The sequence below is a fragment of the Podarcis melisellensis genome (genome assembly GCF_964234715.1).
Source record: "Podarcis melisellensis genome assembly, chromosome: 6".
Lineage (NCBI taxonomy): Eukaryota > Metazoa > Chordata > Lepidosauria > Squamata > Lacertidae > Podarcis > Podarcis melisellensis.
Window position 1 is genome coordinate 29,299,074 of NC_138538.1, and position 17,219 is coordinate 29,316,292.

Genomic DNA, 17,219 nt, shown 5'->3' on the forward strand with positions numbered 1-17,219 from the left:
AGAGTAGCCAATAGAGCCCAGGATGGACAAATCTAAGGCTGCTTATTAAATTATGCTGCACTTGTCACTTGTTTTACAATTATTGCCTTTTTCAAATTCACAACAATCACCATGGTGCTACTGACTGATTAGTTGCAAAATGGGCAGCAGCATCTCAGTGGCTACCCAGTAAGTTCATGATGCATTGGAGAGATGAAATGAGGTCAAAACTATTTAAAAAACCACCAAAAAATTTTCTACTGAACTACAGTGGCTTCAGAGTTGAAAAATACAGGGCAGGGGGGAGGTATCTGGGCTGTGATGGAGATGGAATAAAATAGAGGGGAATATAGCAATTTCTAATTCTGGTGGCCTCAGCATCTAAGTAACTAATGAAGGTGCCCCAGTCCCAAACTGAAGGATTGTTGGTGTTTGCTATCTTCTATGCCACCTGCTCCACTCTGTACAGGGATTTTCTAACATTAAAAAATTACTTATTTATCTATCTAAAGCAATAGACAAGATTTTAAGGCATTTGCCAGCAAAGATAATTGGGTGATGGTGAGGGGTTTTTTTGCTCTCTCTCTCAAAGTCCTCATTCCAGATTTATTTAAATATGAAAGTCACCTTTTAAAACTCTTTTTTAAAAAAGCCCACAACAGTTATTATTGCTGCTTTGCTAAATGCGGCGAGATACTGCACCAATGAATTATATGCAGCATGAGCAGAATACCAATATCAAAATATCCAACCTTAAATACATTCAGCGCAGTTATGAATCTTTTTAAACACTTAAACCAATGAAAGGGACTCGGATTATTTCCTTTTTGACCTTTTTGCCACAGCTCTTAACCTTCAAGCATGGCTCTGTTAACTCCCCAGGCAACGTTCCTCAGTGCTCACTCCACAGCATGAAGTACATGTTTACCCCTATTTTAATTATACTGAAATTAAAATTATTTAAATTTTTTTTCAAAGGGAAAAAGTAAATGTAATTCCGCACAATTTTAACTCACTTTAAAATGGCAGCCTTGGCTTGGCCGCTTGTATACTACTGATGCTGGGAGCTCTCCGTGGTTCTGAAGCAGTGTGCCTACCGCATAGGGGAAGAGTGGCGGCTCAGCGGTAGGACACATGCTTTGCAGACAGAAGGTCTCAGGTTCAATACCTGGTTGAAAGAGACTCCTGTCTGAAACCCTGGAGAGCTGCTGCCAGTCAGTGCAGGCAGTTCTGAGCTAGATGGGCCAATGGCCTGACTCAGTGCAAGGTGGCTTCCTATGTTCTTGCTGAAGTAGGTTGGCTACCCACCCAGTTCTCTCCCTCACAGCTTCAGTCAGGAGTGCCAACAGGGTTTTCTGGGGCCAGGGGGCTTTCTGACCCACATGCAAGGATTTGCTCTGTGTCATAGGCAAATTTGTGTCCTCTTCTGCAGGTGGAGTGGAGGGTATGGAAGTAAATCAGTGGCCACACATAGAAACCATCTCTGTTTTTAGGCAGAGATTGGATGACCATTTGTCATGGATGCTTTAGTTGAGATTCCTGCATTGGAAGACCAGATGACCCTCGGGATTCTATGAGATGTGTGTAGTGCATGAATGAGGGGTGGAATGAAAAGTTCTGGCTCTGCTCACTTTTGCTGACACCCACTTTCATTCTGGACCCTTCCATTGCTGACATGCAGCTCCTGGAGGCTTGGCCATGAGGCTGAAAAAAGTCCTTTGTCCCAATATATCTGTTATTCATACAACACGGTGACAGTGGCCACTGAAGGAATATCTATGGATTACCAGCAGATTTTTTTTTTAAAAAAAATCATTATTATATCTCAGTGTCTCCTTTGTTCTAGCAGATAATAATTCTTATTTTCCTATTCCCATTGCCACCTGATCAGCCACACCATTACGAGTTATTACTCCATCAGATGCTCTTTCTCATCTTGCTATAATGCATCTATGTGACATCAGGTAGCGATAGTTGTTGGCTCTGGTGCAGAATACTACTTCAGCACAGAAATGCTTCCATTACTATGGACAAGAAAAACAACCGCAAAGCAAATGAGCCACACTGTATACACGGCAACAGCCACCTACTGGATATATTCAGAAATACAAAAATATTTACAGAGTAAACCTGCCAATCTTAACCCTTCAAGGCCTACTCCCCAATTTCACTCAACTCTTTCCTTTGACACTCCATTTAATAGTGTCTTCTTCTTCTAAATAAATTTATATAAAATTCCAGCTACTTTTGCTTTGCTTTGTCATTCATCAAAAGCTAGTGCCTAGTTTCCTTCCCTCTCTACAGTAGCAGACCTAGCCCCACACTTTTCTTCCTCACATCCAGATCCTATTCCTTTGAACAGCAGCAAATGTTCCATGGGCTCTTCAGAGGCAGCATCTTGCTCTCTCTGCCAAGCCCATGTTTTGGGATAGAAGGCATTCCTAACTTCTAATCCTATGAAATTTGAAAAATGAAGTCCTCCACTCAGTATATCAGATACTGAGAATTCACAATCTGCAGGTAGTACAGAATAATATGAAGCATATGTTGGGAAGGAGGGGCCAGTATCGCTTGGAAATTCTTTCTGGGTTTGAGGCAACATGGAGGTCCAGGCTTGCCAGCTTTAAATGACCTTAATGATCACATGAACAATTTTACTATCATGACCGTAAGTGCACAAATGAACTGACAACCATGTACAAATATGTTTGATCAAAGATGTCAATCACAGCTGTACATTGATTGATCCCTTCCTCATCTTTGTTTCCTTAGATGTAGGATCCTGCCCAACCTATTTTAACAAAACAACTATTCAACATATATTTCCCACTGCTATGCCCTGGATCTAATGAAAGTCAACCTAGTGCACCATTCTCTTTTTAACAGTAGGCAAGCAGAGGCATTTGGATGTCATGCAAAGACTAAGCCAGAGCTTTTCGAACTGTGTGTTGCGACACATTAGTGTGTTGGTTGCAGTGTGTAGGTGTGTCGCACAAATGCTCCCACCACTCCTCCTACGACTGGAAAGGGGCTAGTTTATGCTCTGGTTTGCTAGTAAAATTGAATTACTGTGCCGTACTAAAAGATTCATATCTAAAAAATGTGTCACCAACATGAAGAGTTTGGAAAGCTCTGGACTAAGCTATAAAAAGACTTGTAGTGAGCATTGGGCTCACGCACTCCCTCCATCACCCTAGCATGGCCACAAGGAGGAGATAGTATGCTTTTGATTGCAATTAATTACAGTTTAGCATGCTGTCCAAATCAGCTTCCTAAACTTGGTTGGTTGAAGTTTAGGATTAACCACAGTTTGTTGGGTTTGGAAGACAAAGCAAGCTGCAGTTAATGTACCTAAAAATCTTCTAAATTCTTCCTTGTGGAACAGAGAGCAAGTGGGCTGTAGTCGCTTCTTCTATAACCTCTTGGTTTCTTTTGTTTACCTTCTGGTACACCCCAGCTGAAGCTGTCTCTCCCTTTGAATCACCTGCTACTACCACTCCTGAATCTAACAAAAACACCAACATACTACAAGGTAATGCAATATATATAATGATGGTGATGGGATTTTGATATTATTATTATTATTATTATTATTATTATTATTATTATTATTTCATTTAATGCAGAATTCTCTGGGCCCTAATCACCAGGGCAGATCCTCTGCTGCTGCAAATCAGTCTTGAAGGGGTAAATATGTATATCCAGCACATATCAGCTGCATGCAAAGTTCACGAAACCTGGCCTTGGCTCTTCCATGCCATAATGGTGCTTACAAAGAGCTGACAGCTTTGCGAAGAACACGAAACCTCCAGTATGGTTTGACTGTGGACAAAACCATCTAATGAAAGTTATGTTTTGTCTTGCTTTAAGGGGTTTGGGATCGCTCTGCAGATGATCCAATCTGTCTTTGATTATGTGGGTAAACAAGTATTAACCCAGACCTTCAAATCAAAGTTATGACTCTGGTGACAGCAGGGAGCAATCCCAGAAGTCCTGCCTCTAAACATTGCAATATACTATAGTAAACCAGGTGGGGTTTTTTTGTTGTTTTGTAAGAGGGGGAGACTGGCATCCCTGCAATGTATCCTTGAGCCATGCCACAAAGTATTTCGCTTTGCTCTTGCAGAAGGTAGTTAACACTGAAATCAGTTTTGATAGCACGGTTACAGTGCATTTCTTATAAACTTGCTCCTCCCCAGAGACTTCCACGAGTTGCAACTAATTTATCATTGCCACATCCATAGCGATTCACGTATGAAACATAGTCTGGTTACCTTGGAAACCAAGCTGGCCCGGTAGGCTGCCAGAGCTTTTAGATACTCCTTCTTTGCTGCTTCGGTTTTCCTTTTATATGCCTGAAAAGCCCAAGAAAAGAATATTAATTAAACAAACAGAATAGGATGGTACTTTTCTGACTGTGCTGTGACTTACTCCTTGCATTTTCCTGAAGGGGACTGTGACCTGCTTTGGTTTGTTACAATAGGAGACTTCATGTATGACTGATGTGAAAGTGCAATTGGTCTTCAATTTCCAAAGACAGTATGCAGGCCTAAATCAAAACCACCATATCTAAACAATTAAAAAGAACCTGGAATCAATAAATGGTACCTGGTCTATTATAGATTGTGCTGTCTTGTATTTCATCTGTATGCTTCCGCAGTGCATGAGATAGCTTAACTAGTTGTTTGAAGTGGTCAAGATTCTGGGTCTTATTCAAAGTGTAAAAAAAATTACGGTCTGAAATGGTTACTGAAAGAACCATCTCCTATAAGTCTAACTGCATGCTGCAGTCATCACGAGACGTCCTTCCCTGTATCCAATCCGCAACAGGTGGGTGGGTAAGTGGGGCAGGGCCTTCTTGATGGTGGCACCTGGGTTCTGGACGACCCTATCCAACAAAACTCCAGGAAATCCAGTTGACCTACAATCTCCCTGCCTTCTGTAGGAAGGTAAAAATGCTCTTTGCTATAGTTTACATTAGATGAGTTTATTGTTGTTGATGCTAGAATTTCTTTATTCCTTTCTGTATTGTTTTACTGCTTAGTTGGTTTTTACATAGTGTTTTATTTGTGATTTGCTTTATCATGTGAGTCATCCTGGGGCAGTATACAACATTTTAAGGGACAGGATTCTCTGTGTAGCAACCATACATGTAGTACTTGTCCTTCTGGTGTTTTCGAGGTAAGAAAATCTATGGTGATAAGATAGATTCCTTAAAATACATAGCCTTATGTTTCATATGTCATGATGGCACTCGATTGACAGATAGAACGCCCACCCCATCCAAGACTTGGATTTATAGGCTTGGAGGCTGACAAGCTAGAAATCTCTGAGTGTGAACTTTTTGAATGTTTCTTTTTCAAATAGAGGAGTAAAGCCATCACAGAAATGAGCTATACTGTTTCATGTTGGCAGTGATATGAATCCACTTCATTTGCCCTGAAATCAACCAGGGGGCTTCTAGAGGAGTTCCTAGAGAAGTGAAGAAGTAAACTTAACTTTGTAAAGTATGACAAACCATAATGTTATGAATCATTACCATTTCTGTAACTAGAACTGGTATGAATTTCTGTTTACGCTCATAACTAATAAGGACCAGGCGAGTTAAGAGCTTACAATGTGAATGAAACATGAGCTCAACTTACTGCCTACACTTAAGTCAGATCTGCTTAAATAAATAGGACTAAATTATGTCACATTTATTTCAATGGGTCTACTCTAAGTGTGACTAAGCCTGGATCCAAATCGCTTCGTTTTGGACAAATGTAGCTGCCTAATCCTTGTGATAATACTTGTGATGTCAAATGCTGTATACAGCATAACTACCAAGAGAGGAGTCCAACGAAAACTTGACTATTAACATTGGGCAGCAACCCAATGTTAATATTCATTCTGGGAAACCAGACTTTTTATTTTTTTAAAAAACTCCTCCAGCTGTCCTCATCTTATTAGAGCATCTCAGCAATTGGGATGTTTTCATTTGCATAAAAATTACATGAGATAAAAACTAGATTTAGGCCATTTATATGTAGCTGAAATGAAGGTTTCCAAACTTCTTAATAAGGAAAAAAACTGCTTTGTGGTTAACAAGTGAAGCCAATTTGAGCTTCAAAAACCCACCCCAATTTCTTCAGAAGACTCCCAAGAGGATATCAGGTTTGTCAGTGAATAAATTTCCTACTTTTAAAATTTTACTTTAGTTACACTCAGACAGATTTAGCTCCAGGGAGAAGTTGCAGGTTTTTTGTAGATAATGATCCTGTTTCTCAAGGTAAAATGTGAGAAGTAGCAGCTTAACAAACATTTGATCTTCATAATCTTAAATTGAATTGAAGTTCATATGCAGCAAACTCTTAAATCCAGGACAAACAGGTAAATGAAATGATAGTGAGGAATCTATTAATCAGATCAATCATGCATTTCCTTGGGTTCCATGTGCAGTTGCTTCTGGAGAACATTCCCTCTTCTAGTGTAGCTAATCTTATGACTGTTCAAACATAACAGGGAAAGACAGTAAGAGCAGAGGAATGAATCCTGAACGCCACTGTCCTAAATTGAAGCCTTTTGCTCATGCCCCAAATGTTGAAGGAGTAGTGAAACTGACATGATCTGATCTCCCACAGCTTCTGGTTTATTTATTTATTGAATTTATACACCGCTCTATACCCGGAGGTCTCAGGGCTGTTCAGTTTCACACAAAAGGGGATAGCCTTACTCTGGCACATGGGGAACCTAGAGGTAGAGGGACCCCTGACCATTAGGTCCAGTCGTGGCCGACTTTGGGGTTGCGGCGCTCATCTTGCTCTATTGGCCGAGGGAGCTGGCGTACAGCTTCCGGGTCATGTGGCCAGCATGACTAAGCCACTTCTGGTGAATCAGAGCAGCGCATGGAAACGCCGTTTACCTTCCCGCCGGGGCGGTACCTATTTATCTACTTGCACTGGTGTGCTTTCAAACTGCTAGGTTGGCAGGAGCAGGGACCGGGCAACAGGAGCTCACCCCGTCGTGGGGATTCGAACTGCCGACCTTCTGATCGGCAAGTCCTAGGCTCTGTGGGTTAACCCACAGCACCACCCGTGTCCCTATGGGGAACCTGAGGAGACCATTAAAAACAACAAATAGGTTTGGTGTATAATGCTGAACAGGTAGACTTAAGAAGCATAATGCACTGCCAAAAGAATTTTGTTTAAAAAATTAAATTTAGAAAATATTATTGAGCTGGCAAGGAACTGGTGTGGGGAACAGACAACTTCAAATTTTGTCTTTTCTTTTCAAAGGGCTACATGAGCCACTCATATGGATATGTATACTTATTTTCATGTACAAAACTTTCCTCCAAAGCCTTTTAAAGCTCTCAGGGCAAGGAAGGCAAGCATGCTATTAATCTTGATCAATATAAGTGCAGACACTAAACCATGCAAATATCTATATAAGAAGCATTGTTGCACATCTGCAAGTCAGATTTGGATTTTCAAGGGTACAGCTCAAACCACAAAGGGCTGGTTTAGTTTCTTGATATACTTCCAACCTGGAGCAGTCATGTAGATGCAGCTACATAGCGAAAGTAACACCTACATTTCTTGCATAAGGTACAGTACCACCAGCAAATGCTATTTCTTCCACCCAGAAGTGTGTGTATATCTGTTGAAGGTGGAGGCCGAAAGTATATTGAGAGCCGGGGATGAAAGAGACAATACAAAAATCTTCACTGTTAAAGAATGATCATTTAACTTATTGATTTTTGTAGCAGGTTGATAGCATACTACTGCCAAAATCACATTTTCAACTCATAATTATTCTTGTTGGCCCTACAAGAATGTTATGCAATTAACTGTTCATTGCTGTAATGAGCTGCAGAATATCAACTGTTCAGAGACAAAAATTATATTTGGTTACCGAAGGATGAAATATTAACAGCCAGCCAATTCAGCAGTTATCAACCTTCCCTTACCTAAGAGTAAGGTAAAGGGACCCCTGACATTTAAGTCCAGTTGCAAACTACTCTGGGGTTGCGGTGCTCATCTTGCTTTAAAGGCCAAGGAAGCTGGCTTTTGTCCGCTTCCACAGACAGTTTTTCCTGGTCATGTGGCCAGCGTGACTAAGCTGCTTCTGGCGAAACCAGAACAGTGCATGGAAATGCTGTTTACCTTCCCGCCGGAGCGGTACCTATTTATCTACTTGCACTGCATGCTTTCAAACTGCTAGGTTGGCAGGAGCTGGGACTGAACAACGGGAGCTCACTCCATTGCGGGGATTCGGACCGTCGACCATTCAATCGGCAAGCCCAAGTGGAACAGTGGTTTAACCCACAATGCCACCCGTGTCCCAAGTGGCTGTGCAAAGGCTTCCTGAACTGTGGCCCCAGGAACAGGCCACTGTGTCCTGTGACAACCTGGGGGCCGACCACCCTGCCCCAGATCCATCCTCAAAGCAATTTAGGGGTAGGGCTAAGGCTTCTTAAAACCATATTCTCAACATAGGCTGGGGTGGAGTGAGATGCTCCATCCTCGCCTCCCCTTTCCAGACGGAGGAGTGGCTTGGTAAGCAGAAAGATTCAGCCCTGCGGGATTCTACTCCATTGTGAAGGGCTTCATTGCAGCTTGGCAAGGATCAGCAACTGGCAGATCAAATCGTTTTGCTAACCAGCTGGGGTGGAAAGACGGAGAAGTCTGGTGGGAAGGAGAGGCTGGCTGAGAGAAGCATCCATTCCCCTCTCCCACGAAGATGCAGCTGCCTAGTAGGTCCCTCCCTTTTGTGAGTTCTCCCTGCCCCATGCCTGCTTTTTCTTTCTCCATCAAGCCCCCTCCGCTTCAAGCTTTGCATCAATCTCAAAAGCCTAATGAGCCATGTTGACCTTGGGGTCTCTCAACCTGACTCGACCAATGCCCTGATTTCCTGAAACAGCCTTATTTGATTTGGGTCTTGGATGAATCTGATGCACAGCCCTATCTGGGAGTCCTCTTTTCTTCTTCAAGCAAACAGGAAGTGGGAGGGTGACATCTGTGTTCCATATAGTCAAATAAATTGCCAGTGAGATGTTTATGTTGCACTGGCAAATGCCTTCTTTAAAACATATAGAGCAAAATCCCTAGTTCAGGCACAGAATATGGCGCTCAAGTCTATCCAAATGAATGAAGATCCCATGGAAAATGTTTTTAAAGCATATCTTAGCTTTCTCTAAAATTACTCATTTATCTGCTCAGTGCTGAGACCGAAATAATCAAGATTGGCAAAAGGAAAGTATGGAATTACTGGAATTCTCTGTTCCACAAAATTAATATGCCTTTTGCTCTAGTCATGCTTTTCTTGTGTGTAGCGGAACTGTGCAGTCACTGTAAAGTGAGAAGAAGAAGAGTTTGGATTTGATATCCCGCTTTATCACTACCCGAAGGAGTCTCAAAGTGGGTAACATTCTCCTTTCCCTTCCTCCCCCACAACAAACACTCTGTGAGGTGAGTGGGGCTGAGAGACTTCAGAGAAGTGTGACTAGCCCAAGGTCACCCAGCAGCTGCATGTGGAGGAGCGGAGACGCGAACCCGGTTCCCCTGATTACGAGTCTACCACTCTTAACCACTACACCACACTGGTTCTCTGGCCAACCGTTTAGCCTCATTCCCCAAGACACATCCCTGTCTTGTGCATCGTTGTCAGCAAGGTGTCCCAATTGCATGTAATCCCTACCCATGAGCAGGAGCTTGTGCATTTTACTTCCTTTACAGGCAGTTGTGAGCCACTCGCCGTTTTCCCAGGAAGTGGCTGCAAAGTCAGGGGCAAGGCTGCCCTGCAGGCACTAAAGGAATGTGTGACTAGAACTTTTGTCAAAATAGTATCAGCAAAAATATATGTTTTAATACTCAATCAGTAGCACCAAACTGGGCTTGTAAAACTGAAGCCCTGCTCCACAGATTTACTGAAAGACATGCATTTTGTTTCAGATATAAATAAAGTGTTTCTGTAATCTGTGTCCATCTGTAAAGTAAAAATAGAGCTATGAGTCATAAACCTGCCATGGAAGGTGATATGGTTTTAGCTACTAATTTTAGACCTTATAACTACCTCCAGGCTGCTCTTAGCAGCTGGATTATATTTGGGATTTTGACCACATTCTCCTTGGGCCAAGTCTCATGACTGTCCATGGTGAGGTTGGCTCCTTTTGCAAAAATGGAAGTTTACCATTTGTGTGCACAACTCAGTCATGAAAACTCTGCACACACTGATTTTGGGCATGCCACTGGAAGTCTTCCACAAGTCCCACTATCAGCAGCATCGTAAAAGAAAAGGTGTGCACATGCATGGCATCAACCTGCATGTGGTCACTGGCATGTGGTACCATTGGCTTCAAGCACCAGCTCCCATCCAAGAGGGATGCCCTTCCTGTCTCCATTTAAAAATTTCACTCAAGTAATATAAAACTCTTTTGTTTGACAAACGAGGCCTTTGGGCCTTAAGCTTCAATTGACAATTTTTTGATTAAAGTCCTGAACTATTGATCCTTGTACCACAATTACTTACACACACACACACACACACACACCATTCTGGACTGCAAAAAGGGAGAAAGGCAGGGCTAGATTCAGTCCCCACTCTATCCCTTAAAAGGTGGGTGGCACTATTAGAATTAACCGCGCAGACCATCTGTTAAGGGATATTGGTGCGGCCCCAATATATCAAGGATCACTGCTCTGGGATTTCTATTACGGGCAGATTACCTGGACTGCACTGGAACTTAATGCTATAAATATAAGCTAATTGGTGGAGCGAGCAAGAAGCGAAAGCTCAGTTCTCTTGAAGGACTTCATCTCACTCCAGGATACACAAGCACTCCTGTTCCCTCCTTCCTCCCACCAATAGGATGGAACTGAATGAATGTGTGTTGTTGTTGTTTTATTTTAATTGGTATTGAGGGCTACAAGACACTTTGCCTTCACATTTTACTCCTAACAACCATAATCATATGTTTGTGAGCAGGTGAATCTGACAATGCTAACCGTGAACAGCCCCTCAATATGAGTGTCAATATGAATGTCAATATATCTTTTAAACCCACAATTCTGACAGGCCTTGCTTTTTCTTAATACTGTTTCGACTCTTGCTTTGGTATGTAACTATAGTAGAGAATAAAAGGGGGCATGCACAATAACTCACAGTGGGCTGTGCATATATGTGCTCAGTAAAAGACTGCAACTGTACCAGCACACTCCACCTATTGCAAAAAATAAAATAGAAATGTTTGTGTGTATGTGCGTGCATGCACACACACACACGGTATGCTCTCAAATGCATACAAGTGCCATGCACAAAAAGAACACACAGTATGCATTACACACGAACACATGCGCAACTTGTGAAGGGACGGGGAGGAGGCAGTACGTGTACCCTCCTACCCCTTTTGTGCATGTGCGCACGTACCTCCCACTCTTTCCCTCCTACCATTCCTTCTTAATCTATCTGGCAACTAATGGCAAGAATTATAGGTAAGGAGGAGGTTGGCAGGCTTTCTATGACAAGCACAGCTTCCAGCAATCACCTCAAAGGTGGGGAAGGCATCCACTGAGCATCTGCTCAGCCCAATCCAACCTCCCACTGCTAGTCTTTGGCAAGTGCTGCGTGGGCATCAGCTACGAGGCTGGCTTGATCCCTCATTATTTTTCTGCAAGTTAAGGGGGGACTCAACTATAGATAGAAACCTTCTCCAGTTTCTCTTCTTTGTTGTCCAAATGCATACAGATTCTGCATTTCAAACCATTAAAAGATTGCCTTCTGTTCCAATAGAACATGCTTTTTGTTTATAGCATTGCAAAATATCCTCTTCCCAGGATCCTCAAAAGGGCACACTCATTGTGGTTTTGTGGTACACTGATTTAAATGTAATTGATTGAGAGCCAGATGGTTAGTTCAAACTGGAATACCACATGAGTCTCTGCAGTACGAAAATGATTCAACATGCAGCACATAGTTTAGATTTTACCATGCACTCAACTGAAGAAAATGTTGAATGTTGTCCAGAGGACCTATATTTAAGGCTTGGAATGAATCAGTTAAGAGCTAGAGCACAAGATTCTGCAGGGGACCTTTTCCCCTCCCTGCTTTTCCCCTTCCTGCTCAACCTGCTGAGGACATAAAAAGAGGTGGAGGATGTAGCTGGAGATCGAAAAGCCAGTTGGGTGGGATTTCCCCCACAACAGGCCCACCACCTTTCGCAGTTAAATAAAACAATAAAAACTTTGTTGACAATCTAGCAATGAATATTCCTGTTCTAAGAGTTAACATTCCACACTTCTTTTTTGATTACACAATGCATAACACAGTTTTGCCACTTTGGATCATTTCATTTCTCTTCCACCCCTGTCTGGTAGATAAAAGTGAAATTTCCTTTCAAAACAAAAAAAAAATCCTTCCAGTAGCACCTTAAAGACCAACTAAGTTAGTTCTTGGTATGAGCTTTCGTGTGCATGCACACTTCTTCAGATACACACGATACGCATGCACACGAAAGCTCATACCAAGAACTAACTTAGATGGTCTTTAAGGTGCTACTGGAAGGAATTTATTTTGTTTTGACCATGGCAGACCAACACGGCTACCTATCTGTAACTTTCTTTTCAAAGTCAAACTAAACCCCAGTCAACTGCAAGTTCTATTGCCTTCCTCTCTATTAATATTAGAATTGCAGACTCTAACAAATAAGATTGTTATTGCTTATATTTTTATTTCTATCGTTTTAACCCTTTATGCTATTATATCTCGTCCTTGCCTTTAAGACATATCTGGTAATTGGCTTATTTGACTTCTGTATATGAAAGCATAGTATCTACCTGTGTGCCCTTTTAAAACAACTGTGCTGACTGACAAGCTTTCACTTGCAGAAAGACTTACTTGCTTTGTATGTGTTAACATGATTTACCTGTAGCCCTGTTTAGAAACTGTACTTACTGTGGCATCTTATTGACTCTAATAATGGGAAGTGTGTGGCTAAAATCCCACTTGACACCCTGAAAATCCAGGGCAAAATGTGAACAGCACTTCCTACCAGGGCTGCTTAAAAACCATCCATGTTAAAAGAGCTTTGCAAGGAGATTCATTTAAATACTGACTGAACTAGCCTTCTTTCTAATTTAATCATCTATTCCCCCTAGAGATATTAATTCCAAACATTTATCAGATTTAAAGATTTTTTAAATATATATATATATATATATATATTCTGCATTTTTCCCCAGATAATCTGCCATGCCTGTGGGTTTATTTTTCTATTCGTCAGCTGGAGCATTCATTAGTCATTAAGGGACTGGGTGGGTGTTGGGAAGGAGCAGAGGGGAGCAAATATGTTACTGATTATTGGGAGGAGGGAGAAATCAGAGTTGATGGAAGCATATGTCAGAGTCGCAATCCTGACGCCTCTGTATCTTAGCAAAGCAACTAGTAATTGTGCCATAATGAAATGTTCCGTTTTGATAACCAGTTAATTAGACAAGACAATTATTCCAAACCCCTCTGACGCCCACAGAACTGCTCTATGTCAAGCGCACATGCTGAACGACAGGAGTAGCTGTTATTGGTAAACTTTGGATTCCAGCCTGCTTGTTTCAAATAGAGCAATGCTGTATAGTGTAACTAATGAATGCTAAGCAAACTGGGCTTCTCACGTTAAAATTCTCCTCCTGTATCACAGGGATTAGGGCAGAACATAAGGTATGGCAGGACATAAATCCTGCCATCAGCACCTACCAGCTACCGAAAACAAAAAGCTAATTATTGTCATTGACTTTCTAAGAGAACCGAGGACCAAACTAGATGTGATTATTAAATCTTCGCATTTAACATGCAGGTTTTAAAAAGATGCAAAAGAAGCATCAGATGGATAGAGCTAATAGCGATCAGGGTTACGGCAAGTGCAGAGAGTTGGATTTAATCCTTTCCTCCTGGGTTGTGACCTGGAAGTGAGAACGCCCTCCTCTTAAAAGTTCCATCCATGCTTGCTGAAGCCGCAATAATTATAAGCAGCTCTTAGCTGATGCCACATGCATTTTTTAAAACCTGCACATTGAATGGAAAGATGCATTTAATGTCCTGACTAGTTTGGACACAGGTGGCACTGTGGTCTAAACTACTGAGCCTAGGGCTTGCCGATCAGAAGGTTGGCGGTTCAAATCCCCGCAATGGGGTGAGCTCCCATTGCTCGGTCCCTGCTCCTGCCAACCTAGCAGTTCGAAAGCACGTCAAAGTGCAAGTAGATAAATAGGTACTGCTCCCACGGGAAGGTAAACGGCATTTCCGTGCACTGCTCTGGTTTCGCCAGAAGCGGCTCAGTCATGCTGGCCACATGACCCGGGAAAACTGAGGACAAATGTCAGCTCCCTCGGCCAGTGAAGTAAGATGAGCACCGCAACCTCAGAATCGTTTGTGACTGGACTTAACTGTCAGGGGTCCTTTACCTTTACCAAGTTTGGACTGCAGACTCTGCTTACTAGATAAATTAGAGGTCCTCAAGTTCAGGGGCCAAAGGTATTGCTCCAAGCTTCTCTATCTGGCCCTCAGGATTTTATCCACCCTCTTCCCCTCATCAGCCCTGCTTCATGCCCTTCTTCCATGCTTTTCCCTGGCTGTAGCACATCTTTGAACTCTGGTAGTGATTTCTGCTTGTCCGGATGGAGAATAGAGGAGGATGTGCAACTGTTTGCAGAAACAAGCACACTGCACAAAGGTAAAATTTAATTTGTTGTTTCACCCACTTTTGCCTCTGGCCCCCCGCAACAGTGACATATGGCCCTCCAAAGGTTGTCCAGAAAAGACAGTGACCCTTAGGCTAAAGGAGGCTCTCCACCTCTATGATAAATGTAGTGGTAGCTTTTCTTGACCTCAGGCTTGGTTGTTCCTGCCCACAAACAGTTTCAGAAGGCAAGCTGCTCTGTCCCCAAATTACTTGTTATAAACACACACACCACGTAATATATATAAATTACTGCATATGGAATTGTTTTAACTGTTTTTACATATGCAACCTTTTTAGTGGTGCAGTAAAAAAAACTGCTTGCACATTTGCAAAGCTAAACAGGGTCCGGTCCGATTTCAAATTGGATAGGGGATGGAGTTTCCTGCATTGCAGGGGGTGGACTAGATGACCCTTGGGGTCCCTTCCAGCTCTATAATTTTATGATTCTGATATGCTATTGCTATATTTTAAATAGCTCTGGAATGCCTCATGGGAAGTGAGACATTCATGAAATAAATAAACGTGACTCTCCTCTTTAACCTCGTCATGGCAGAGTACCTCACGCAGTGGTGGAGAGATGCTGGATAAGGAAGTAAACTTTCAGACATTTCCCCTTCTAGCATTTTGCACACAAGGGACAATTCAGAACCTTGGTTTGTTCCAAGAGAGAACGGAGGATCAAACTGAAGAGGGAGTAACAGCATTTAATTATCCTTAGAGATATTCAAAGAAGAGTGAACTCAAGAACAGTTCATGCTAATGTTGAACAAAGCAGAAGCTCTTCCACCTCTAAGTAGAAGTCAAAAGAAGTGCGGTGGATCCTTAGAGACTAACCACTCAATTGTGAATTTAGCTTTTGCAGGCAATTGCTAATCGTGATTAACATCTGCATCATCCCATGAATGCAAAGAGCGCACTTGGACAACAGGACTTCCCCCTATTCCTTCCCTCTGCCCCCGTGTGCTCCCTAAACTTGTTCTGGCTTTCCCCCCAAGTCTCAGGAGCAGATCTGGGGAGGGCTGCAGAACACATGCAGGAAAAGCAGGGGGAGTCCAATTGCACAAGTGGAAATCTTTGCATGGATGGGACAGTTACTTAGCCCTACACTGGATACAAGCCCCAGTCTCTTAGCCATGACACTATAGCATGCATGATGTAGGATTCATAGAGGTATGCTCTTTCTGCTAACATGCATATTCCTCTGGAGTTCATCTACACAGAGAACTGAGGTGCACTCTGGGTTCTCGCTGGCGGAAGTGTACATAAGGGAGTCACTCAAGTCGAAACAGTACAGAAGCGAAGTGCTTACTTGGATGTACCCTGTTCAGTTTATATGAACACAGCAACAAACAATCGGACAGGGGGCTCAACCAGCCCAAAATGAGAGATTGAATCTGGGGTCTTCAGCATGTAAAGCACACATTTGACCACTGAGCTGCAGGCCTTGCCCTAAAGGGAAACAGGAAATCACCTTGTACCGCGTCAGATCATTTGTCCAGCTACCTCAGTATTGGATTTTTTTGATTGGCAGGAACTCTCTAGGCTCAGGCAGAAGTATTTTGTATCACTTCCTACCTGACCCTTTTATTAACTAGAGATACCAGGTGTTGAACCTTCTGAGCGTGAGTAATGGGCTCTTGTGTAAGTTTTAAGCAGTGGTTTCAGAGGGGACCATTTCCCAGCTCTACCTGCAGATGCCCAGGACTGAGCCTGGGTTCTTCTACATGCACAGCATGCTGTCTACCATTGGGTTATGGACTTTTTCAGTAGCAATGGCCATATCTTTTGCAGCAATAGGGGAAAACCTATCAAGAAAAGCAGTATCAGCATAATTAAATGGCCTTGCATTGCTCCAGGCTACTTCGAGCTAGAAGTAATAAATTTGAGGCTTGCAAATGTAAAAATGAGTGGTATCTTGTAAATGGGAACCACTCTGAAGTTATCATTTAAATAAAACTAGCTGTCAGTAAGCATACCTAAAGGCACAACTGCAGAATGTGGTGATTGACAAGATACGCAGAATGGTTTAAGGGTAAGCCCAGTAGTACCAGAGCCTTGGGAGAAGTAGTCTGGAAATGAATGGAAGAGTGCTGTCACAACTCACAAACAATACTTTTCAATCAGCTATTATACAGTAATGGAAGAAACACTTTTTTAAAAAGTAATAAATTTGCAAGCATTTCTCTTAGGTATCTTCCCCCAATAATTTCCCATTTGAGGTGCAATGGGAAAAACACCTGCCCGTTTAGTTCCCATTTATAGAACTTTGCATTCTCCAAGGCTGCATTTAACAGGACAAACTATAGGTCTTGAATAACAAGCAGTGAGCAGAGGGGCAGGGTGGAAATACAGTGCCTTTGAATGAAACCTTTGGGACAGAAGCAGAGCTTGTGGTTCTCCAGATGTTGTTGAACTGCAACTTACATCATCCCCAACCATTGTGCTGGCTGGGGCTGATGGCAGTTGAAGTCCAACAACATCTGGAGAGCCACACTCCTCCACTTTGCATACCCTATCACTCCCTTGT

The 17,219-nt window shown here is 42.4% G+C and overlaps 1 protein-coding gene and 1 long non-coding RNA gene across 10 annotated transcripts in view; one reads left to right on the top strand and one right to left on the bottom strand.

The window, feature by feature from the left end:
- Nucleotides 1–17,219, top strand: part of LOC309373274 — a 104,315-nt gene that overhangs the window by 25,509 nt on the left and 61,587 nt on the right. The window lies entirely within an intron of this gene.
- TOX2 (TOX high mobility group box family member 2) overlaps nt 1–17,219 on the bottom strand; it is a 251,651-nt gene that overhangs the window by 10,893 nt on the left and 223,539 nt on the right. For all 9 annotated transcript variants that reach the window (XM_081916974.1, XM_081916973.1, XM_081916970.1 and 6 more), the window contains one exon: nt 4,254–4,334. In XM_081916974.1, the coding sequence (XP_081773100.1) occupies nt 4,254–4,334 (81 nt within the window). The remainder of the gene's footprint in view (nt 1–4,253; nt 4,335–17,219) is intronic.